The sequence below is a fragment of the Mytilus edulis genome, chromosome 13 (genome assembly GCF_963676685.1).
Source record: "Mytilus edulis chromosome 13, xbMytEdul2.2, whole genome shotgun sequence".
Taxonomy (NCBI): Eukaryota; Metazoa; Mollusca; class Bivalvia; order Mytilida; family Mytilidae; genus Mytilus; species Mytilus edulis.
The window spans coordinates 73,065,980-73,091,752 of record NC_092356.1 but is presented as its reverse complement, the minus strand read 5'-3'; the positions used below and the strand labels follow the sequence as shown (position 1 = coordinate 73,091,752).

At 31.9% G+C, this 25,773-nt stretch overlaps 1 protein-coding gene across 1 annotated transcript; it reads left to right on the top strand.

Annotated features, from left to right (window-relative positions):
• The first annotated feature begins 1,347 nt into the window (after positions 1–1,347).
• On the top strand, positions 1,348–24,581 carry LOC139501779 (putative leucine-rich repeat-containing protein DDB_G0290503). The gene is made up of 9 exons (XM_071290928.1): positions 1,348–1,453; positions 6,041–6,739; positions 12,152–12,260; positions 14,183–14,269; positions 15,069–15,389; positions 16,010–16,055; positions 18,565–18,600; positions 20,714–20,749; positions 23,373–24,581. The coding sequence occupies exons 2-9, from the start codon at positions 6,056–6,058 to the stop codon at positions 24,259–24,261; spliced, it is 2,208 nt and encodes a 735-aa protein (XP_071147029.1). The 5' UTR covers positions 1,348–1,453; positions 6,041–6,055; the 3' UTR covers positions 24,262–24,581.
• The last annotated feature ends 1,192 nt before the right edge of the window (positions 24,582–25,773 follow it).

Here is a 25,773-nt window from a genome sequence, read left to right as displayed (position 1 = left end):
TTAATTCCATGATCACATATATAGTTTCCTATTAACTTTTCTTTCCCATCAATTTATTTTTGATATTTTGGCTTCATGTGACCTTGATTCCTTCACTTTTGTTTTCCAGTAAAAGTAGCAATACTCTTTTGATCTGAGCGTCACTGATGAGTCCTATGTAGACGAAACATGCGTCTGGCGTGTCAAATTATAAACTTGGTACCTTTAATAATTACAGTTAGTATTGTACGTCTTGAGTCATTTATTTTACTCTTTTAAGCGTTGTACTATTTTCATTTTTGGGTTTCCAATGATTTTTCTATACTTTTATATGATATACCGGTAGTAATTATAATTTGGCATGATATGTGATATTCAAATCGTTTCTCTTTACAACATAGCTATATAGGTTTGTGTCATAATTTGAGCTAATATTGGAAGTCAATAAATTGTAATAGTGATTTTTGCCGTGCAGGTTTTAAATAGTGTTTATCGGATTTCTGGTGTTAAATATTGCATTTGATGACGAGGTAAGATCCAGTAGCTAATAGACTAAAGCATGGTTTTGTTTTTTCTTCTCTTCAATATTTTTCATTCATTTGGATAACATCGATGTGTGCGAAATACCATTCTTTAGTTTAAACATATTTATTTATAGTGGATTGGGAAACGAGTTTGTCAATCTTATTTTACCGTATTTGCTATTCTGCTGTTTGTTGCTTTTAGGTTACCTTCTTCATTGTTGTCATTTGACTTTGATGCTAATGTATTTTGAAGCATTTCGGTCCGTAGCGTGTTTTCAATGGACTTCTCCATTCGATAGGTTAATCAAAAAGCAACAGATTTCGGAATTTTCTTGTTCTAGCGAGTTGACACACAGTTTTGCTTTGTTGTCATCCTTTAAGCACCATTCATTTGAGGTTTCTTCCGAGTAAACAATTGCATGGTATGCTCGATTGTACATCCAAATCATCATTTGTATCTCCTATGATAATTTCACGGATTTCGTTGTGTTTTTTTAGTGCTGAACTCTTATAACTGGTATTCTGATAGATAGTGCTTACTTCACTTTGCTGGAAGGTTTGCTGAAGTTTTAAATTTATTTCTATACCATAGTCATCATCTATTGGTTTTTGTATACTATTTTGTCATTTCTTCCATAAAATCGAAACTCCATTATATCCTCGAGGCAGGTTGTGGAATACAACTCGCTATTAGTGGATATTACAGCCCTTACATGTAACAAATTGTGAGACTTTAATAAAATATTTGTCTTGTTTTGTTAGGAGGTTTAAATCTATTTACCTGTACCGTCCGACTAGGAATATTATTTGCTACCAGATGTTATAATATAGGACTTTAATAAACGCTCCAACAAGCTTTAAAACGTCCACCTGTATTTCTATTAAATACTTCCACATACATAGCTAAAATGGCGTCTTCAGAAAGATATAATTCATAAGAGGAAACAGAGGTATGCAAATATTTTTTCTATTTGATTTTGTTTTGTGCAGGATGACAGTTTTATTTTACAACCTCATAAAATCGATTTATATTGGAAAACAATGATGTTAAATACTATAACAACATACTTAGTACATACACCTACATGACCATACTTGTATTGTAGCACCATTCGCTCAATGAATAAACTAAATCGGTGAAATGATACAAGGAACCAAGAATACCACTTTTAACAAAAATAATCACTAAAAGAGAGGGTTGTTAGGTAAAGAATAAGATATATGGCCTAGTCAGGTTTTGAACTATTACAATTTCATGGTTAGATGATTCCAAGTAAATATCTGAAATAACAAAATGTTAAAGAGTTCATAAGGTCAATTGTATTTTTATATGTCTTAGTGCATACGTGCAATATGATAGTTTAATATTGTCCTTGGTGACAACATAAAAAACCAATGTTTGAATATATAAAACATAACTTATAAGATCAATGTGAGAAAATTTGAACCTATATCCCATGAATTCCTCACTTTTCGTGAAATCATAAACTGATAAGTAGATTGTTAATATAAATAAATACAATACTGTTTTTTATGATGAATCTCAAATTGCTCAATCATTTACTTTTCAACTTGAAATTTCAGTTTTAAAATACAATACTACGATTAAAGAGTACAAGAGAAAGGCATTTTTGTTGCGTCTGCTATATTTCTGGTCTGAGATCAATGCTAATAAATAACCAAAACATGTTTTGAAATATTTCTCTTGATAGAAAGTTTAAAAATCGTGTGAATATTCGGTTTAACATATGTCTTTTGATCCTCTATGAAATTTAAATAAGGGTACTGTAAATCTTTGTGATAGGTTAACATTTTCGTAGGAGGCTAATACATAAATTAAAAATTGATACTCATATATCATAATTAGTCATGAAGTCTTTTATATGAATCAAATGAAGATGTATATTTGTCAACAAAAATTGTTTTGAAGTATGTTTACAGATAATTGTTTCTTAATAAGAAAACTGGATGTCACACTAATAAAAACTTGAAATTCGGCATGGAATTAGTTGTTTTAAATTTGTTTTAAATTTGTTATCAAAAGTACCTGGTTTATAATTTGTTGCACCAGACGCGCATTTCGTTTACATAAGACTTATCATTGACGTTCAGATAAAAATAATTTGAAAGCCAAACAGAGGAGCATTTAGGACCCAAAATTCAAAATAATTGTGCCAAAAGCTTGTTTATTTTATTTATTTTATTTATTGTGTTTATATGATATTGAGAGAATGTTTTGCCCTGCATTGTAGGTTTTGAGAAATTAAATTTATAGAAACTTATAAAAAAAACAGACGATGCCAAATGAACAGACATATAATAGAAAAGAAGGAACAACATACACAACAAAAGACTGAGCAACACGAATCTCACCAAACATGGGGATGATCTCAAGTGCTCCGGAAGGGTAAGCAGATCCTGCTCCATAAGTGGCACGCGTCGTGTTGAACATGTCAAAAAAATATCTTGACTTACATCTAGAAATTGTCAATGAGGGTCGGTTGAAAACAAACTTTACGACAAAAGAGATGATTTCAGCTTTCCAATTGTGAACTTTCCATTTCTAAGTAGCAACATTCCAGCAGCACCTGCATACGGGGTATATATCTCCCAGTTGATACGATATTCCCGTGCTTGCATTTCCTATCATGATTTTCTTGATAGAGGGTTGCTGCTCACAAGGAAGCTATTAAACCAAGAGTTCCAAATGGTGAAGTTGAAATCATCCCTTCGTAAATTTTACGGACGCCATCACGAGTTGGTTGACCGTTATGGAATAACCGTTTCACAAATGATATCGGATATGTTCCTTACATCGTAACTACAATCCCCTTCCCTTTCATGAATGTGACCTACCGAATTAGACCATTTACCGGATTTGTTATCACATAAGCAACACGACTGGTGCCGCATGTGGAGCAGGATCTGCTTACCCTTCCGGAGCACCTGAGATCACCCCTAGTTTTTTGATGGGGTTCGTGTTGTTTATTCTTTAGTTTTCTATGTTGTGTCGTGTGTGCTGTTGTTTGTTTGTCTTTTTCATTTTTAGCCATGGCGTTGTCAGTTTGTTTTAGATTTATGAGTTTGACTGTCCCTTTGGTATCTTTCGTCCCTCTTTCATTATACTCCCAGTAAATAGTTTTATTCGGTTGGTCACATTCATGAAAGTAAGGGTGATTGTAGTTACGACGTAACAATCATATCCGATATCATCTATGAAACAGTCATCCCATAACGGTCAACCGACTTATGAAGGCGTCTGTAAAATTTACGAAAGAATGATTTGAACTTACCCATTTGGAACTCTTTGCTTAATAGCATCATTGTGAGCAAGAAACCCCGATCAAGAAAATAATGATAAGAAATACAATCACGGGAATATCGTATCAATTCGGAGATATATATGGCGTATGCAGGCGCTACTGAAATGTTATTACATAAAAATGGAAAGTTCAAAATTTGGAAGCTGAAATCATCTCTTTTGTCTTAAAGTCTTTTTAACCGACCATCATAGATGTAAGTCAAGATATAAGGCAAACGTAAATGTATCTGTTGTTATCGTTTATCTCTATTTCGATAGGATAGAGGCGTTCAATAATTATCAAAGCTTAAAGGTATCAGGATAATAATTTGATACGCCGGACGCGCGTTTCGTCAACATAAGACTCATCAATGAGGCTCAGTTCAAAATAGTTCTAAAACCAAACAAGTACAAAGTTGAAGAGCATTGAGGACCCAAAATTCAAAAAAAGTTGTGACAAATATGGGTAGGGTAATCTTTGTCTGGGATAGGAAAGTCCTTAGTTTTTTTTAACAGTTCAGTTTTGTAAACAGGAAATTTATAAAAATGACCATACAATTGATATTCATGTCAACAACGAAGTGCTGGCGACTGGTCTGGCGATATTCTAGGGGACGAAACATTGTCACCAAATTTTAAATTATTCAGTCAGAAAACATCATTTCTGTAGCGGAACTCAAAGAACAAGGAAAATATTATCTTAGCTGTATTTGGCAAAACGTTTAGGTTTTTTGTTTTGTTCTTCAATGCTCTTCAACCTCGTACTTTGTTTAGCCCTTTAAACAGTTTTGATTCGAGCGTCACTGATGAGTCTTTTGTAGACGAAATGCGCGTCTGGCGTAAATATAAAATTTTAATCCTGGTATCTCTGATGGGTTTATTTTAGTGTTGTCAAATCGTACACTTTTGCCTAACCGGTTACTTGTATAATCGTTCGACCGATTAACCGGTTAACCGGTAGTTTAAGTTAATGTTTTAAGGCCTTATCAATAGTACCCTACACATCTATATAAGAAGATGTGGTATGAGTGTCACAATGTGACTATATTCCATCCAAGTCATACATTTACGTTTTTATAATACGATGAATTCAAGTTGGCCTTTGGGTTTATAAGGCTTGTTTGTGAAGATTCCTGTCGAAGTTTGACTTTTTATAATCAAATACACGGTATCAACTGTGGCGTATGTTCTAACTTCAAATTGAAAAAAAACCAAAACAAACAGTCTTAATCTCGTAGATTTAATAATTTATGAAACCGATGATTCTTCCATTTTGTCTTGTCTCCGAAAATAATGTGAGGTGTTTCAATTAAAATTGATTAATCCTGATATTCGTACCATCAAGTATACATTGATTATATTCACCTTGGTTTGCTTTTTACAGTTTTTGTGTTAGCATTTAGTTTAAAGTATGGCGAATACTTGTACGAGGGAGACTCAGATTGCTCATTCAGATGTAGGTCTGCACAATATAAGATCAAAAATGAAAAAATGAAGTTAATCGTAAAATTTAATCGTATTACTGATTAAAAATTACTGTTAAAAAAACATGAAACTAATTATGATTTCTTAAGATCTTGCCCCGAGCTGAGAAACGAGTTCTAATTAATTTTATATTTTTGGATTAACAATTATACCAAGCAATATACTGGACAATTGATCCATCAAATTAATTACCACGAGGACAATTTTTAAAGAAAACACAACTATTTAATAATTTTGATACAAATTTATATCAAATCTATTAAAATTGAAAAAAAAGTCCGGTTAACCGGTTAGCGTTTTTGGTATTCGGTATTCGGTCGTTCGAACGGTTAACCGTTGACAACACTAGTTTATTCATCTTAAGTAGTTTCTGTATAAAGTCAGCCTCGTAATGATAATAAAACAGGTCGACAAGAGGGGGCACAGTTGGTTATAATTGGAATGCCGACAGTCTTGAAAAACACGTCCTCAAACGTAACAAATATATCGCAATGCGCTTAATATCAAAAACATCAAACCCGTATAAAGCCGACTTGACAAACTGTTTTACTATTCAAATGACAAAATCAATCCAAAATATTAGAAAGCAATAACCGGTAACCACTCAAGAACAATTTTCTGACATATGGTATGTCTACAATATAACCAGATTTAAACTATACAATTATATTATCTAATATAAAAGGTGAAAAGCATTTAGTTTACTAGTATAGGTATATGTTTGCTCATTCAATGACTTATTTGGTTTCAGATATACTGTTGGAACATGAATACAAATGAAGAACGCAATTATTTGCGATTGCAGTTATTTTCAATCGATTTATCGACTGAAGTTGTTAGAGATTATGCAAAACGCAATTTGTTAGGAAAACAATCAACATTTAAAACTTTTCTCCAAGTCAACCAGCACGATATTTATCACATATGGTCATCAGGAATTGAGTGCTGCAAATGTTATACAAGTGGTCCCGGAAACGGCAAATATGGTAGATTTTCTAAAGAACAGTTCGCAAAATTGTACGATATAAGTGGAACTATCACTCGTGGACATATTAAAAGAGATAAAGGTGGTAAAGTCGTACAGACATGCTGTTGCAATATAATTGCTGTAAAAGAATGTTCTTTAGATGATATTGACATAAGCACCGTATTTCCCTTATTGTTAACGTTTGGTAACCCGTCGGCGCAAATTAGTAATTGGATAACAGAAATCAAAGCTGTAAGAAACAAGCTTTGTCATCCTTCAGGCACAAAAGATTTTGATGATATAAATTTTAATACTTTATGGGGAAGACTTGAAACAGCAGTTTGTGGTATTGCAATAAATACACAGTCCAGTAGCTGGGCAATAAATTTGCTAAAGACAAAAATAAATGAATTGAAAACTGAAGATCCAAATACAGAAAAGATGAAAACATTGAAAGATCAGCTTAGGGAAGACATCGAACAGGTATGTCAATAGGTTTATTTAGGTCGGCTGATATAGCAATAATATAGCAAACAACTCACACTTCAATACACAGACGATACGAGTCAAAACAGTAAAGATACAAATTAACATGGCAAGTACTAGTAAATAAACTCATCAAAGGTACCAGGACTAAATTTTGTATATACGCCAGACGCGCGTTTCTTCTACAAAAAAACTCATCAATGACTCTCGAATCCAAAAGGTTAAAAGGGCCAAAAAAATTACGAAGATAAAGGGCAGTACGGACCAAAATTCCTAACAGTTTTGCAAATACAGCTAAGGTAATCTATGCCTTAGAATTACAGAAATTCTAAATTTTGTAAACAGTTTATTTATAAATATAACTATATCAATGATAATTCATGTCAGCACAACAGTGCTGACTACTGGGCTGGTGATACCCTCGGAGAAATGAACCTCCACAAATGACATTAATGACAATAAGCCTACTATTGTTTTGGTACACACGAACTTCTTCAAATATAGAACTAGTCACTTCGAGTCCTCAACCCGAACCTTCGCAATAAGCTGTTGGAATGGTATTTGAGAATACATTTTTATATATTAGTACATACACAAAGATTGGTTTGTAATATTTCTTTGAAGACTGCTCGTGTAGTACAGTACTCACAATGTAAATACGGTAAGGTAAACCGTAATTTCAAATCAAGGCAACAGTATAATACAACTGTGTTCAAAAGTCATGAATCGATTAAGAGAACAAAACATGTGAAATTTGTCATGTTTATTTACTATGCTTATAAGCCAGACATCCCTTAATCTCGAATGAAATCGATCTATAAACCACACTGAGAAGGGTATAGGTTTACCAACTGCTTTTGAAAAGAGAGAGGTAGAGAGATACTAGAGAAAACGTTAGTAACATGATACCTTTTTATAAATGCTTCATTAGTGTTGACTATTTCAAATAGGCAAATGTATACGTGGATGCGACACATTACCTACTCTTTAGTGATTTTGTCACGTTGCCAGTTTGACCGTTATTTTGATCGGTTTAAATTCTTTTTACTTGACAATTCTTTTTCAAAAGAACATGTGATGCTTTTATGTTAATTCGGAGATAATACAATTATTATTATCGACATCATTCTTGATCGTTTAGGAACGTTGATTTATTTTACAAGATACTTGTTTGCAATAACAAAATCAATGACTGTTTTTTTTTTAAATCGGCAAAACATTTAGCAAATGTTTCACGACGTACCATAATCCTATTAAATGGGCACCAGCTACGAGATATATAAAAAACTAAAGTAAGATTTTTTTTTATCAATCAATAATGAAAGTGAAATAGTGAAATAATAATTCGCTTTTAGCAGCCAAAATGATCCCATTTTGTCAAATTAAGCGAAGAAACATTGATAATTACTCATTCACTTGCAAGTGAATTAGTCGACCGAATTATATCCGTATTCACGTGAACTTCAATTTAACCCCTTGCTAGAGATTGATAACGCATGCATTGTACGTGTACTGGTTATTTAAAGAAAAAGAATGTCAACAATGAAAGTGAAATAAAATTGAGAATGGAAATGGGGAATGTGTCAAAGAGACAACAACCCGACCAAATAAAAAACAACAGCAGAGGGTCACCAACAGGTCTTCAATGTAGCGAGAAATTCCCGCACCCGGAGGCGTCCTTCAGCTGGCCCCTAAACAAATATATACTAGTTCAGTGATAATGAACGCCATACTAATTTCCAAATTGTACACAAGAAACTAAAATTAAAATAATACAAGACTAACAAAGGCCAGAGGCTCCTGACTTGGGACAGGCGCAAAAATGCGCAAAAATGCGGCGGGGTTAAACATGTTTGTGAGATCTCAACCCTCCCCCTATACCTCTAACCAATGTAGAAAAGTGAACGCATAACAATACGCACATTTAAAATTCAGTTCAAGAGAAGTCCGAGTCTGATGTCAGAAGATGTAACCGAAGAAAATAAACAAAATGACAATAATACAAAAATAACAACAGACTACTAGCAGTCAACTGACATGCCAGCTCCAGACTTCAATTAAACTGACTAAAAAATTATGATTTCATCATATGAAGATCAGGCACAATCCTTCCCGTTAGGGGTTTAGTATCATACCATCATAACATACTGTGGATTCATTTATTTTCGTGGGTACCAATTTTCGTGGATTATAGAAGTGTTACAAGTTCGTGGATCTTTTATTTCGTGGTTTTAAAGAAGTCTGCATATAATCCTATTGAAAATCTGTTATTCGTTTAACATTAAATTCGTGGTTCACCTGTATCCACGAAATCCACGAAAATTGGTATCCAACGAATAATAATGAATCCACAGTATATGATGAACTATTTGATTACTGATTCGATTCATATTAAATCATTCTTATACGGTTAAAAACAATGAGAAACATCTATTTTTAATCTATAAAATAAACTCAAACAGACCTAAAAAAATCCAATTGCACGTGTTGGTTTAATCTATTCATATTTTTACTCATGTTTAGATCGCTTGTATAGTCATCTGAGGTCAAATCGATAGTTAATTAGATGACGTCTGGAATAAAATACACACGAAACGAACCTACACATTACCTGCCCCATGCTCTGTAAACTGTTTATTTAAGACTTTTGGTAGTTTGGATAAATATATTTCATTATTATAAATCAAATATGAAAATTTGAGTCAAATCGGTGACCACGAATTTGACAGCTAGTGCCCCTTTAAAATCAACGGATTTTTCTCGTATACATCTAGATACAAATGCAAGTAAATAGACTGAGTCCTAAAAAAACCGAATGAAGGTCTTGAGGGTTCTGAATGCCTCAAAGTTGAAGTTGAAATTTATAGTAATAATGCTAGATGATAGTTTGCACCATTGCGGATCAGTTGATTGACTTAACATTTAAATAGTATAGAGTTCAGCAAATGAAGTGAAATTTGAAAATTAAACAAAATTTGAAAAAAAAGAAAAGATAATTTATATATTACCAGTTATATATTTTATCAAATCATCTTTTTGATTATTGATATATGATAAATAAATCTTATATCAAAATAATGATCCTATCAACCAGTACATTACTTCAAAGAGGCAGCTTGACAATAAGCACTTACTAACGTAACAGCTGTTTTTTTATTTATTTTGTAAGTGTATAGCCCTTTTAGGTCGCGATTTGTAAATACAGCTGTTTCGCAAACCACGCCTCATTTAGGGAGATCTGGAATTTTCATAGAAAACTAATTTTGTGTACATACTGTTTCCCAGTTATGCTCTCAGTTATGCCAGCTGAAGGACGCCTCCGGGTGTGGGAATTTTTCGCTACATTGAAGACCTGTTGGTGTACTTCTGCTGGTTTTTTTTCTATGGTCGGGTTGTTGTCTCTTTGGCACATTCCCTATTTCCATTTTCAATTTTGTTTCTGTATTCCATCTCACAGAGACATAACTTTGGAATGTACCAGTAAATAAACATGTGCATATTGTTTATATCTAAATATATGGTAACTCTTCATTCGCGGTAAGGGAAGTTAAGAAAATAAGTGTAAGCTTTCAACTCTAAGAAGTTAAGGGCATATAAACGTTGAAAATATGCCGCACAGCCCTATATTTTGACCTTTGATGAAAAAAAATTGTAGTGGATATGAACTTTCAATTCGAGGATAAGATTTTGTTTAAAACATCATAGTAAAAATGGTACTTTTTTTAGCCTTAAAAGGGGTTTCTATGGGAAATTGCATTTTCAATATTTACAGAAATGCAACCTTTAAGTGCTGTCTTAGTTAAATAGGAACAGACAACTAATCATGTTCCGGTGAACTGTTAATTTTAATGAAAATTATATTAACGCATGTTTGTAAACAAAAAAAAAAGATGTGGACCTTCCTTCGTAGAACATGTATTTTGAAGTTGTATCCTCAACTTTAAATCTAGAAAGCACAACTCGTTTTATGTTATGACAAAGCTTTCAAAAGGATGCGCATAGACTGTCGGTTTCCAATGGGAACCAATTGTGTCCCTCTTCTTGTCGGCTTGTTTCTTTATTATTATGAGGCTGACTTCATACACTGTCAGGAACTTTTTGAGAAGAAAGAAGTTAGCGACATCCTTTAACTCTACTTTCCGCTATATAGAGGATACTAAATAATTCAAAATTGGGTGACTATGTAGACGGCATCTATCTCATCGAACATCGGGTTGCTGCTCACAAGAAAGCTATAAAACCAAGAGTTCCAATTGTGAAGTTGAAGTCATCCCTTCGTAAATTTTACGGACGCCATTACAAGTTGGTTGACGGTTATGATATAACCGTTTTAAAGATGATATCGGATATGTTCCTTACGTGGTAACTACAACTACTTCCCTTTCATGAATGTGGCCAACCGAATTAGACTATTTCTGGATTTGTTATAACATGAGCAAAACGACGGGTGTCACATATGGAGCAGGATCTGTTTTACCCTTTCGAAGCACCTGAGATCACCCCTTGTTTTTGGTGGGGATCGTGTTGCCTATTCTTTTGTTTTCTATGTTTTTTTTCATTTCTACTATTGTTTGTCTGTTTGTCGTTTTCATGTTTAGCCATGATGTTGTCAGTTTATTTTGGATTTATGAGTTTGACTGTCACTCTTGTTTCTTTCGTCCCCCTTTTAAGCAAGTCAGGGTAGACACAAAGGCTTATATATATTATTTTTGAATATTGTTTTATACTGATTGGTATTATAATTTATATTGTTATCAGTAAATTAAAAGCAACTAAATATAATTATTGTTACATACATATACACATTCATGGATCTACAATCTGTCGTCAATGTATATTGGCATTGAACAATGTCACATTTTTCTCTGACTGTTCATAGCGTCTGCTACTCAATGATGGATGCGTACTGATTGATAATTAACTCTTAGAAGGATTTTTTTTTATTAGTTGATAGTGGCTTTATACTAGCTGTCAGTATCTGCAAGTACTCTCAGATCAGTATTGAGTGTTTTAAGTTTTAAGAGTATACAAGTACCCGGCTAGGTCCACTCAGTGTATTTGTAAGTTGTATTTCTATTTGTATCCTTCTGACAAGTACTACATAAATTAATCCTTTAATTTTCATTCCGCAGATTAAACGATTTAAAGTTTAGAAGTTTAGTCCACACGATTGAAATTTTTGCAAACAAGATTTAAGGTCGTACTAACAAATATTTTACATTTCATTTGCTCCATAAAATTTATTGTTTGAATATCATTGTACAAAGAAGCATGCGAACTATACATGACTATACAATAATAAGAAACAGTTTATACACATACATCCCAAGTATATAATATATATACGATTGTTGAATATTTTAGTTGACTTAAAAAAAATTTCTAATTAATTGCAAACTTCCTTTCCAGATAGTTACAGAACAATCTTCTGTACAGAATACGGCTTTGCTGCAGAGTATTAGTGAAATGTGTAATCAAAACACGACTCAATGCATGAATACATTTATTTCTAAATTAGGTAACATATACTTATACTATCATATATAACTGTGTAACGTAAGACAAAAGCAGATGTTTTTCTATTCGCAATCAATGAATCTACTTGGTGTGTCCATGGAAGTATTATATTGACAGGAACTACAACGATTAATTAGCATTTATTTATAACCCGGATAGCCCTGTAGAAACGATATGGAAACTGGCTAATTAGTACGCTGTCGTTAATTATTTTTGTGACTATCTGCGATGCCGCGGTCATAAATTGACCAGAGATACTTCTTATCAATCACGTGGTTTTAATCGAGACAGCTTAACAATATTACCTGTCGGAAAACACCTTTACTTATTTCAATCGCGTCAATAGACCTTTATTCATGAACAACTTATTTACACAAATCGATTGATGCATAAAAAATGAAAATCGGCTCAGAATTAATTATTCTACAACGATTTGAAATAGTGAGTGACATTATTTTATTAGTTTGTGGGTGAAGTTTAAATCGCGATTGAGGTTTGTTACGGTTACCGCCGGTTAAAATTACATATACTTGATAAATATTAGAACTGTGAAGTTTAGAGTAATATATATGGTTAAGTTACTGGATAATCCTGGAAAGTAGAAATTTCCAGTTTACAATACAAACATTAATCGACCAAGTACCAATCAACACAATACAGCAGAAGAAAACAGAGATCTAACTTCGTTTTATAGCTATTTATATAATACATTTCGGTCCCCTAAAATATTTTATCACTATCCGACCAAACGAAACCGTCCAAATGATACTGGTAAATGTTATTGAACAATCGCACAAGTATTTGTATAATGTCACTATACAAATCCTTGAGTCGCAGTACTAAAACATATTTCAACACATCGGGGTTCAGCTGAACAATTCGTATATACCAACCAATGATCTTACCCTGGATTTAGAGCAAAGCTTAATAATTCCTACATTTATTAAATATCTCTTTGATCTTTTGATTTTATCAAAACGATCATTTACAATAGTCTTAAATATGCAGGAAATGTGTGCCACTCAATGGAGTAAACAGTAGTTATTATATAATCACAACTTGCGATATTTATTACATATAGTGCAATTTCTACCGAAAAAAAAAATCAATAAAAATGGGGTATTTATTCAATAAATTTGGTACAAATTTCCATCGTCAATGTGTTTTTCTATAGAATTAATGATGACTCTCATTAATCCATCAATCACTCAATCGGCACAGTTAGGTAACGGAATCTGCCGAGGTTTGCCGATTGCTGTTTCCTAAGAATTTATCACAACTTTCGATTTCTTCGTTTATTTCCGTAATCCCGAAATCAACCGAGAATGACAATATTGTAGGGCACCACACGCTGGTATGTAAATAACGTGCCATGTTTCAAGCTAATTAACATGTCGTTAAATTGGGCGCGGCATCGCAGATGAAACGTTTGAAGTCGGGTCTTAGTAGTTCCTGTCAATATAATACTTCCATGGTGTGCCAAAATAGAGAAAAAGGCAAAACATACGTATTTTTGTCAAATCTTTTCTTCTTAAGGGACATTCCAAATCTTCATAACAAAATCTAAAAACAGTGATTTCGTATTTTAAATCTCGGTTATCCTCACTGGCTAATGATAAAAATCACAGAATTATAAGAAACGAATAGGTATGTAAGTTTTAAATAAATAAAAAGAAGACAGCATAAATGAAAAACTAAACCAATGGATTACAGAAATAGAAAGAAGCAAACATTTTTTTCAGTTTCAAAAGGACCTAAAATAAGAAACCACATTTTTATGTGCGCTTAAAAATGAAATCTACAGATATAAGTTCTTAAAAGCTTATACCCAATCGCCTCGTAAATGAAAAAAAAAATGAAATATCTAATTGACCCGCGACCCGGCTATCCGACGTTTCAATTTGGTTTCAATTTGCTTTTCAGAAGAAATATCATTAAACTTTACATATGGTAAAAGCGTGATAAACATGGTAGGAGGGACACAGGATGCTTGTGGAAATGACATCGAAGGTAAATTTGCTAACTCACGAATTAGTTTGCAATTTCTGATTGTATGGCTTACATGATGAAAAATAATTTCGTTATATGCTTTTCATCGCAATTTGTAATATTGATTCTGCAACTGCCATTTTACATAGTTAATATGCCTGATCTTACCAAATGAGCTATGTTGGCCATTGGCGTATAAGCCTGGTATACGTGATACGTTCTGCAGAGGATAGTCAAGAATGTCGGATGGGAAAGAAAATTCAATTGTTTTTACCGTTTATAACGTCTTTAAATTTGGACACATTAAATAGTAGCACAACTTTTCGTTCAGTTGGAATTGATCATCATGGAGTTGCACATGCGTCCAGCCATGATCAGGTGGCATGTTTGACATTGAGTTGCGTTTTGTTCGACATTTAATGTTTTATTGCCTTTTTATACATTTTTACCTACGCTGTCTGTTTTGTTTTTGCATTGATGTCAATATAATTTTATTGTATGTAACTGTCAATCAAGTTTGGGGTTTTTCAGTTTTATGACAGTTGTTACCCATTCGTTTGTTTTAAGCTTTTGATTTTGCCATTTTATTATTGACTTACCATTTTGAATCTTGCATGGAATATGTTCTTTTGTTACTAGATTTGATAACTAAGATGTTTTTTCATCACATAAAAGTTGCAATATAACTTAAAAAATGTATGTAAAATATTAAGTTTTCTTATTCCTTTTTATCAAATAAAGACTCGGTATTCCAGGCTTTTAACAGCACGAAATTTTTATTATGGGTAATTCTACTTGTGCATACTCTAACTCTTTTCAGGGAACACGTTTAAATTTAAGTTAACAGTAAAAGCTAACAACATGGATTACAATGCTGCTGTTAAGAAATTACACGATGCCATTTCAACAATCAATGAGATGAAAGGATATTTCAATATAGAAGACGCCGAAACAGGAAGCATAATTATAACAACATGCTTGAAGGAAGATACAGTTTCACCCAGTTTTGATGAATTAAAACATTATCTGCAAGATTTTTTGAAAACAATTATCAGAACAATCGGATTACAGTACAAGAAGGCTGAGATTGAAGTGACAGTTTTGTTTCCTCCACGTGACAGATACCAAGATGTTGGCAATTGTAAGTGGTTTATCCTTTGGCAAATGTTTCTAACTGAAAAGTAATAATTTATTAAGGACAGACTTAAATGACTTATCTAAGAGTTCATTCTCTAAACAGCTTTGTCCAGTCAAGCAATCAACGCTTATTTTCAAAAGTTGTCATAAAGTTTCAGATTATGAATTTATCTTGATATAAACAAAAGTTTTTCTGTGTTTAGAAATCTATAAACATACATAGAACTTTTTACGTGACGATAAAGTAATATGGTAATGAGGAAAACGACCACTATACGTATCTTGTGACATAACAATATAGTATTTACAGTAGAAATTTTCATTTAAAGTTTGGTTAAATCTGTATGGTTCAACTATTTAACAGAGGATATAAAAAAAAATTAGTTGTTTTGGTAATCTGACTAGACACATCATTAGAAAGTTTGTAATGCACCCCTGGATTTTTGCATAGATACTTTCTCATTTTCTTGTTTATATAAGTCGCTCATGATCAATAAGTACCGGGAATGTTTTGCTGCATTGAAGACTATTGGTGACCTTCTGCTGTTGTCTGTTCTATGGCCGGGTTGTTGTCCCATTGACACAATTCCCATTTCTGTTCTCAATGTTATCAATCTTTTTCAGGTACTAGAAAAAGAAAACTTACTCATTCAAAAGACGAGAGTGAGAGGTATTTAAATATCATAGTTTGCAATTATAAGTGGGATGGAATAGTATCGTAAAAACTCTAATTTTACAAAACTGATGTCTTTAATTTCTAATTACACCTTATGTAAGAAACCTTGGTTTTGATTGGTTGATAGCCAGTGTATTTTTCACAAACTTACTGTTATCAAATGCATATCGTTCATTTTTTAACGCCGCCGGGGTATTTACAAAAAGGATATGCCTTTTTTTCCCTCTCTGCCGTGGTATTTGCCAAAAAATACTCTATTCGACTGGACGCTTGTAACTTCACGATCATCAATGCGTTTTTGAAAGTTAACATTCGGTGTAATTAAACAGATATGGTATACTACTGTTGTCTTTATATATCGGATCAAAAAGTTCTGCAATGTAGTAGAAAAGTTAATACAGCTTATAAAAATCAAAATTCATAATCCATAATTCACAATTCTTTACTACAATTATTAATTGTTATCTTCTGCTTATGATTCAATTATTATAGGATTAAACGCCTTTTTAAAGGAATAATGGGTGTATAAACTCGACCAATTCACTCACAAGCAAGGGACTTTAATGATATGTTTGTGAGTAACTTAGTCTAGTTTATACACCAATGCATTCCTTTAAAAAGACGTTTAATCCTCATTCATGAATATATTTGTTTATTAACGCAAAACTATGTACTCAATGAAATTTTCTATCTGATAAAGAAAAGATTAACAGCAAAAAATCTTATTATCAGTCAAAGGAAAGTTTTCTTTTTTTTTTCATTTTACTAAACGATTAACGTGCAGTGGAAATTAATTTTGTCATTGTCGATGTTACCATCGCCGCAATTTTGTTTACATTGGTTACGAAAAGAAGTTCTGTCAACGTCGTCTAATGAAAAATAACCAACTCCAAGATCAAATACCGGAAGTCCTATCGATCCATCATATCAATATTTTCCCTAATATGCAAATCTTATAAGAATTATGAAACTTTTTTTTATATGTAGTAGTAGTATATGCTTATTCGCTTTCCATCAATTCATGTCACATATGTATGCATTAATGTGTGACCAGGTGGAAAAGGCTCAGACGATTTTAATGCAGAATTTTCATATATTTTATTAAATATAACTTAGAAGATAATAACAAATAAATACAACTTTATATATAAATGCATATGAATATATCATTTTGTAGCAAATAATGTATATTATGTTTAATTACACAATTGCAAATAAGTAATAATGCAAAATACGATTAAATGACAACTCTGAATGTGAACAATTTGTTAATCAGTGCTAATGAAAACTGTTCACTAAAGTAAGTTGATCATACTACTATATGAAATACTATACAACATTGAAAGTTAATTACAGGTTAATCAGGTTAATCAGAAAAAATGTGTCGGTTAGTGTATAGAAAGATATATACTATGACAATTAGAGCGAGGGACTTGCCCAACTTGAGTAATAAAGGCAACAGTAGTATACCGCTGTTCAAAACTCATAAATCCATGGACAAAAAACAAAATCGGGGTAATCAATCAATTCATGATGAAAGAGCATCAATGGATCAAATTGTTTTAATTTTCCTTCACAAGGTTTCATGGTTCACTCTATTTTTGGGTACACAGTAATTACATGGAAGATAAATGATTACAGTTCTAGATGGCATAGTACTTTAATCTAGTTATAAAGAACTATAGTTGTTACTCTTTATTTAAATGAAGGAAACCTTTAATTTTCACACACATTTTTAGATCCAAAGATTAAATAATGGGATGTTAAAACATTAATTTGAAAACTATTTACGAACTATTTAGTTTAATTTGGAACACAACACTTTTTTTTCAAAATAGCCAGCAGCCGTTTTTATTTCAATATCTTGAATACGATACAATGACTTATTACCCTTGTGGTCATTCATGCGTAGTTACTTAGTACACGGAAAAGGTATGTACTATGAAATTTAGAAGGCAAATTTAAGCAATTTGATTGGACGAGAAGTTGTAAGTATGTGCTAAAAAAAATGATATACAATTAGTAAAGTAAATGAAACTAAATATAGTATTTAAGACAAAAACATTTAACTATAGACTTATTTGGAAAACCCTTAAATGTAAATACCTTATAATGCTGGCTACGGCTCTAAGTGTTATTTCTGGTGTTACCTATTAGACAATATAGTTGAAATATACAGTATATATAGTCAAAAAGTGAACTATTAAATTAGATAGAAGAAGATAAAACAACTATTAAGTTAAGTAGTTTGTCAAATAGCCAGTGGTGAGTAAATATCAAAGAGCCCACATAGAGTTTTGGGATTCATTGAACCATATAATACAAAATATGTTCAATATAGTAAGATCATTATAGTATAGGATAAACTAGATATAAACTAAGTACAAAGTTAGGAATAATATCAAATTGATAATTTGTATATAAATGATTGTGTTTACATGTATAACGTAAACTCTTTTTAATTTATTTAAAAAAAAACTACTTTTTTATATTTTTGTTTCAGACCGACAAAAGCGAAAAAATCCCCGAGTATTCAAAGGTAAACATAATTATGATAAGTCAAACGTACACACAAATATAACACCTACAAGAACATATTTTGAAAAGTTAACAAACCCACTGTTAATTTGCAGCTGTTAAATTTAATGCATCCGATTAAAATGTATACTGAGGATCTTCCGAACGACCGACGATAAATCAGTTTTATCTGTTCAAAAGCTTTGGTGTGATCGATCTGAGGTCACAAAGATGTCTAGGTGCCATGGCAAGAACACATTTGCTTTAAAACTAGAGGAAAAAAGGATTGCACACCAAGAGGCTTAATGTCTGTGTATTACTTAATCTGTGTAATTCACCTCATTAAACATCACACAAATAACGAAATACACTGGAAGATAATGGCAGACGGGATGACGCACTAATTAGTTATCAAAAGTTCCAGGATTATAATTTTATACGCCAGACACGCGTGTCGTCTACATAAGACTCATCAGTGACACTAAGTCGGTTGCAAGAAATATATGAATTTGAAACTCTAAAATTTAAATTGTGATTATGATGATCAAAATTTGCCTTTTATATTTATAAAACAGGACAGGTCTGATAAGTCAACTATCGAATTTATTCAATATGTTCAAAAGGCTATATGAACCAATATCTGAAAAAGTATAATTTCCATGTTCCATCTTTCATCAGCAATTACTTTTTTTTCTAGCATGTTTTTGGAAAATTTTAAATTTCAGTATTAACTACAGTATATCGTGCACCACCACTATTAACAATGTAATCATAATCTAAATGTTAACCCCCCCCCCTTAAATCATATTGTCCTGTGTTGTTTTCTGAAAACTAATTCATTCAAAGAATATCTTAATTAAGTAAACAGGCTTCTGATTTAACAAATATGATAGATTATATAAACAAAACCTGTTTCTAACTGGTTTGATTTTGTTATAACTAAAGCATGTGATAACATTTTGCCTCTGTACGGGTCTTTTTAATTTTATCCCAAGGGGTAATTTCCCTCCTGTTACCACTGGGGGTTTCATCTATGTAAACGTTTGAAAGTCTAAGATTCTATTTCTGGCTATGCAATGAGAAGAGCATCATTTCCTGAATGTATGACTCCATATGTAGGTGAATGGCAGCCAGTTTGTAAAAATTTGAACTCCCCAAAGATCAGAATTTAGAGAAAACATCTTTTGTTTTAATTTCCCTTCACAAGGTTTCATGGTTCACTCTATTTTTGGGTACACAGTAATTACATGGAAGATAAATGATTACAGTTCTAAATGGCATAGTACTTTAATCTAGTTATAAAGAACTATAGTTGTTACTCTTTATTTAAATGAAGGAAACCTTTAATTTTCACACACATTTTTAGATCCAAAGATTAAATAATGGGATGTTAAAACATTAATTTGAAAACTATTTACGAACTATTTAGTTTAATTTGGAACACAACACTTTTTTTCAAAATAGCCAGCAGCCGTTTTTATTTCAATATCTTGATTACGATACAATGACTTATTACCCTTGTGGTCATTCATGCGTAGTTACTTAGTACACGGAAAAGGTATGTACTATGAAATTTAGAAGGCAAATTTAAGCAATTTGATTGGACGAGAAGTTGTAAGTATGTGCTAAAAAAATGATATACAATTAGTAAAGTAAATGAAACTAAATATAGTATTTAAGACAAAAACATATAACTATAGACTTATTTGGAAAACCCTTAAATGTAAATACCTTATAATGCTGGCTACGGCTCTAAGTGTTATTTCTGGTGTTACCTATTCTGCATTGACAATATAGTTAAAATATACAGTATATATAGTCAAAAAGTGAACTATTAAATTAGATAGAAGAAGATAAAACAACTATTAAGTTAAGTAGTTTGTCAAATAGCCAGTGGTGAGTAAATATCAAAGAGCCCACATAGAGTTTTGGGATTCATTGAACCATATAATACAAAATATGTTCAATATAGTAAGATCATTACAGTATAGGATAAACTAGATATAAACTAAGTACAAAGTTAGGAATAATATCAAATTGATAATTTGTATATAAATGATTCTGTTTACATGTATAACGTAAACTCTTTTTAATTTATTTTAAAAAAAAACTACTTTTTTATATTTTTGTTTCAGACCGACAAAAGCGAAAAAATCCCCGAGTATTCAAAGGTAAACATAATTATGATAAGTCAAACGTACACACAAATATAACACCTACAAGAACATATTTTGAAAAGTTAACAAACCCACTGTTAATTTGCAGCTGTTAAATTTAATGCATACGATTAAAATGTATACTGAGGATCTTCCGAACAACCGACGATAAATCAGTTTTATCTGTTCAAAAGCTTTGGTGTGATCGATCGGAGGTCACAAAGATGTCTAGGTGCCATGGCAAGAACACATTTGCTTTAAAACTAAAGGAAAAAAGGATTGCACACCAAGAGGCTTAATGTCTGTGTATTACTTAATCTGTGTAATTCACCTCATTAAACATCACACAAATAACGAAATACACTGGAAGATAATGGCAGACGGGATGACGCACTAATTAGTTATCAAAAGTACCAGGATTATAATTTTATACGCCTGACACGCGTTTCGTCTACATAAGACTCATCAGTGACACTAAGTCGGTTGCAAGAAATATATGAATTTGAAACTCTAAAATTTAAATTGTGATTATGATGATCAAAATTTGCCTTTTATATTTATAAAACAGGACAGGTCTGATAAGTCACATATCGAATTTATTCAATATGTTCAAAAGGCTATATGAACCAATATCTGAAAAAGTATAATTTCCATGATCCATCTTTCATCAGCAATTACTTTTTTTTCAAGCATGTTTTTGGAAAATTTTAAATTTCAGTATTAACTACAGTATATCGTGCACCACCACTATTAACAATGTAATCATAATCTAAATTTTAACCCCCCCCCCTTAAATCATATTGTCCTGTGTTGTTTTCTGAAAACCAATTCATTCAAAGAATATCTTAATTAAGTAAACAGGCTTCCGATTTAAACAAATATGATAGATTATATAAACAAAACCTGTTTCTAACTGGTTTGATTTTGTTATAACTAAAGCATGTGATAACATTTTGCCTCTGTACGGGTCTTTTAAATTTTATCCCAAGGGGTAATTTCCCTCCTGTTACCACTGGGGGTTTCATCTATGTAAACGTTTGAAAGTCTAAGATTTTATTTCTGGCTATGCAATGAGAAGAGCATCATTTCCTGAATGTATGACTCCATATGTAGGTGAATGGCAGCCAGTTTGTAAAAATTTGAACTCCCCAAAGATCAGAATTTAGAGAAAACATATTTTGCTGTTCTCTCCTGTTGAAGCCTTTCTGATTAAATTGAGAATGGAAATGGGGAATGTGCCAAAGAGACAACAACCCGACCTAGAAAAGACAACATCAGAAGGTCACCAACGTCAATGCAGCGAGAAATTCCCTCAAAAGGAGGCACCTTCAGAATGCCCCTAAACCAATATATATATACTAGTTCAGTGATAATGATAATGATAATATTTCATTGTCAGCACTATAACAGTAAATGTGTTGGTATAGTATCTTATTAAACTGCTATGAGATGGAAGTAAACTTCTACATAATTCGAATAAAAGAACAAAAAGTTCTGCGTAATTCCTTTCTGTTATGTTCTATTATGTTACCTAAAACAGCACAATCATAATCAGTAACTTGAATGATGTTAAAGACAATTTCACTGGCGAATTACAAAGTTAATATAATCTACTATATATCAACCATTTTATTTAATATAAGTTATGATCATTTCATTGAATTTATCTCAGCAAAATATACACTATATTTAAAAGACAGACCGGGGTTTTACTTTTGATAACAGCAGATATCATTGTGCCATTCTAGTAAAGTAGATGGTAACAGAAAAGAATTTATTTTCATCTTGCAAATGCAGTTTAAAAAGTTAAATGACATTGTTTGTTATTACCTTCCCATTATGACCAATCTAAAATGATGTATTTTTCCTAAACTATGACATAAAGAATTTGTTTTGAAAAAAATGATTCCTTCCTATTACCAAGTCTGTCCTGTTACTTGTTCTTTTACTCAAGGTTCGTTCATGTAACCGACACATCGGACTATATTTTAGTATATTTTTTTAATCTTTTGTATTGCAAATACTAAAATGAATAATTGACATTTGATTAACTATTGCAGGATATACTAGTAAACCACATATAGTATCTTAAACATATTCCTTTTTACCATTAGAATTTTTTTTTAAATTGATTCACTTTGGTAACAGGAAAGAACTGGATTTTTTTCTTCCGTTTTTAATATTGCCATTGATAAAACATTCAACACGTGTTTGGATGACAGACAATAGTTCCAAGATCGCTTAATGTGTGTTCTAAAATACCGATTCTAAATACATTTTTGATGGTTTTCGTATTGACTTTTTCAGATATTGTCTCATATCTATTTGGAGCATCATTTAAGTTTTTAATTTATGTCATGTCTTCTGTATTTCAATGCAGATTTTAATCGTTTATTATATATAAAAACGATTAATATCTGCTTTGTTTGTATGATATATAGCGCTGGACATGAGGCTAAGCGATTGGTGCTGTAGTGTTACAAATGTGTGAGTTCTAATTCCGCTGATGGACGGACAATTTTTTTTTAGCCGAAAATCTAATTTTTTTACTGTTTGGTGTAATTTTCCGACAAATATACATGACTTGACATCAATTACTATGTGATTCCGTTTTCAATATATCTATTGTGTTTTGTAGTTATCCAGAAGGCAATGATGCTGATAGTTTTGAAAAGCAGATTCAACAATTAATACAAACTCATTATGAAAATGGTGCTGATAATATTGATATTGTATCGCACATATTAATCCAGAAGGAAAAAAACTGGGATAAACTTACTTCACAAGAGGAAAACGAAACTATAGCACCAACATTACAATTAGTTAACGCAGCTAATAACTCTTTTGAGTATGCTATTCAAATGTTCGCTGCTCTTGAGGAGCCACTTGAACTATCTTTAGATCAAGTTCGTTCCAAACAGACGAAGTTGTCGTCAGAATTAAGTTTGATAAAAAAACAGTTAGAAGATGAAAGGAAGTCGTTGAGTAAATCTGAAAGGTCGTTGAATCATGCATGCAATATACTCAAAGCAACAAACACCAAACTTGAAGAGGCTAAAATGCAACACCAGCGTCATTTAGATAAAAAGAAAAAAGGTGTTATTGGGGTAAGACTTCCAATTGTTGACTTCATAAAGGACAAAGTTTCGGGCATAAACACAAGTATATCACACGTACAAGACCAGTGTGTGAATTTAGAACAAACGGTAAATGAAGCCAACACAAATGTTCAAAACCTCGAAAGGGAACATGAGGCATTTCAGGATAAGGTTATATCTTTAACAAACACCAAGACGGAAGTAGAAAGACGTTTTGAAAAAGAGGCAAAGAAAATTGAAAATCTAGAATGCATAAAAGAATACCTTAAGAAAGTGGATCAAATACTTTCAAACTGCTCTGGTAAATGCCATGTCCTGTTCAAGCAAATGAAGAGTGAAAGCAAAATAAAATCGCTCCTCAAAACGGTTCAACAAATTGAAGGTGATCTAAGATCTTTTTGTAAATTAGAAATATTTGAAAAAAAATAAAAACTGAATTACGAACAGTTGAAAACTGCTGGATACCTGAGAGTTTATGAAAGAAATAACCATGGTTTCATAAACACTCTAAAAGTGATTCTGTTTCAAAACAAACCGCTAATTTACTTCCGAAAATAAATCAGGAAAAAATATTTTTGGATACTATTTATATCGTTCATCATAAACTGACTTATATCACACCCTTCTAGGGAAAAGAACTCTAGACAATCATTGTGGCCTGTTGTAAAACAGGAATTGATTGTTGTCAACAGATTTATGTATGGTGTTGTATATGTAAGTTATCTAATAATACTAATGACTTGTGTGAAGGTACATAAATAAAGAGAATAGATTTAACAAAAAAATTACACTTGTGTTTGATGTTATGAAAACAACATACACAAGTTTAAAAGATACAGTTTTAAGTAATTTTGAAAATTTTATACGCAATTTCAAATTGAAATGAAGGTCTCCCATTTTCATTAAGCAAAATTCAACAGCGTCTGTATATTTACTAGAGGTTTCATTTCATACTATATAAAAAAGAAGATGTGGTATGAATGCCCATAAGACAACTCTCCACACAATAAAAAAATGACACAGAAATTAACAACAAAAGGTCATCTAACGGCCGTCAACAATGAGAAAAGTCCATATGTTTTGTCGGATTAGGGTTTCCACATCCAATTCGGAAGTCATAATGACGAAATCATAATTTACTAAACTGATATGATGGTGGATATTGTGGTGACAATGAGTGTGTTCGAAAATTCATATTCACAAATCAGGTCTTCTTATTCACGATGGCAACGCCACAATAATGCGATTTAGTGCTGATTTTAAGTTGTAAGACGAGATAAGATAACAAATCTTATGCATAATTGTAGTTAATGATGTATTTGGGTTTAAGACATTATCCAATGTACTTTTATATAGAGTGTACTGCCCTGTATTGGCTTTCATTTTTTTGTGGTTTGTTTTGTATTTGCGACTTTTTGTATTTCTTTTGTTCTTATAACGTGACTCTGTACTTTAAAAGATCTCGTCAGTATGATATTGTTCTATTATATGTCATTATGATATATTTCTATTATGAATTACAATATACGTTGAACCACAAACGTCAAAATCATTCAATCGCGTAGTGGTATTAACTATTTTTGGATTCTTATAAATTCTATATATAACTTTTGGACTAGTTTAAATCTCGGTCTATTTCTTAAATTTATTCTTACATACTTTTGATTTTTTAACCCTGTATGCTAACATTCCCATGAAAATTTTAAAATTGTTTGTACGCACATTGAACGACAAATTTATGTGACGTATAAAATTTTCTGACGTCAGACACTCAATAAATGTGTTCGTAGATAGTAGATGTTTTTGTGTTCTGTTAAATTGTTCCTTTTAAAATTGTTAAACGATGATGACTGATGTACCCATATTTTAACTATTATATTTATTGTGTCTGTTTATTTAACGCATCAATGTAAAAATATCGGAAATTGATGAGACTGTCAT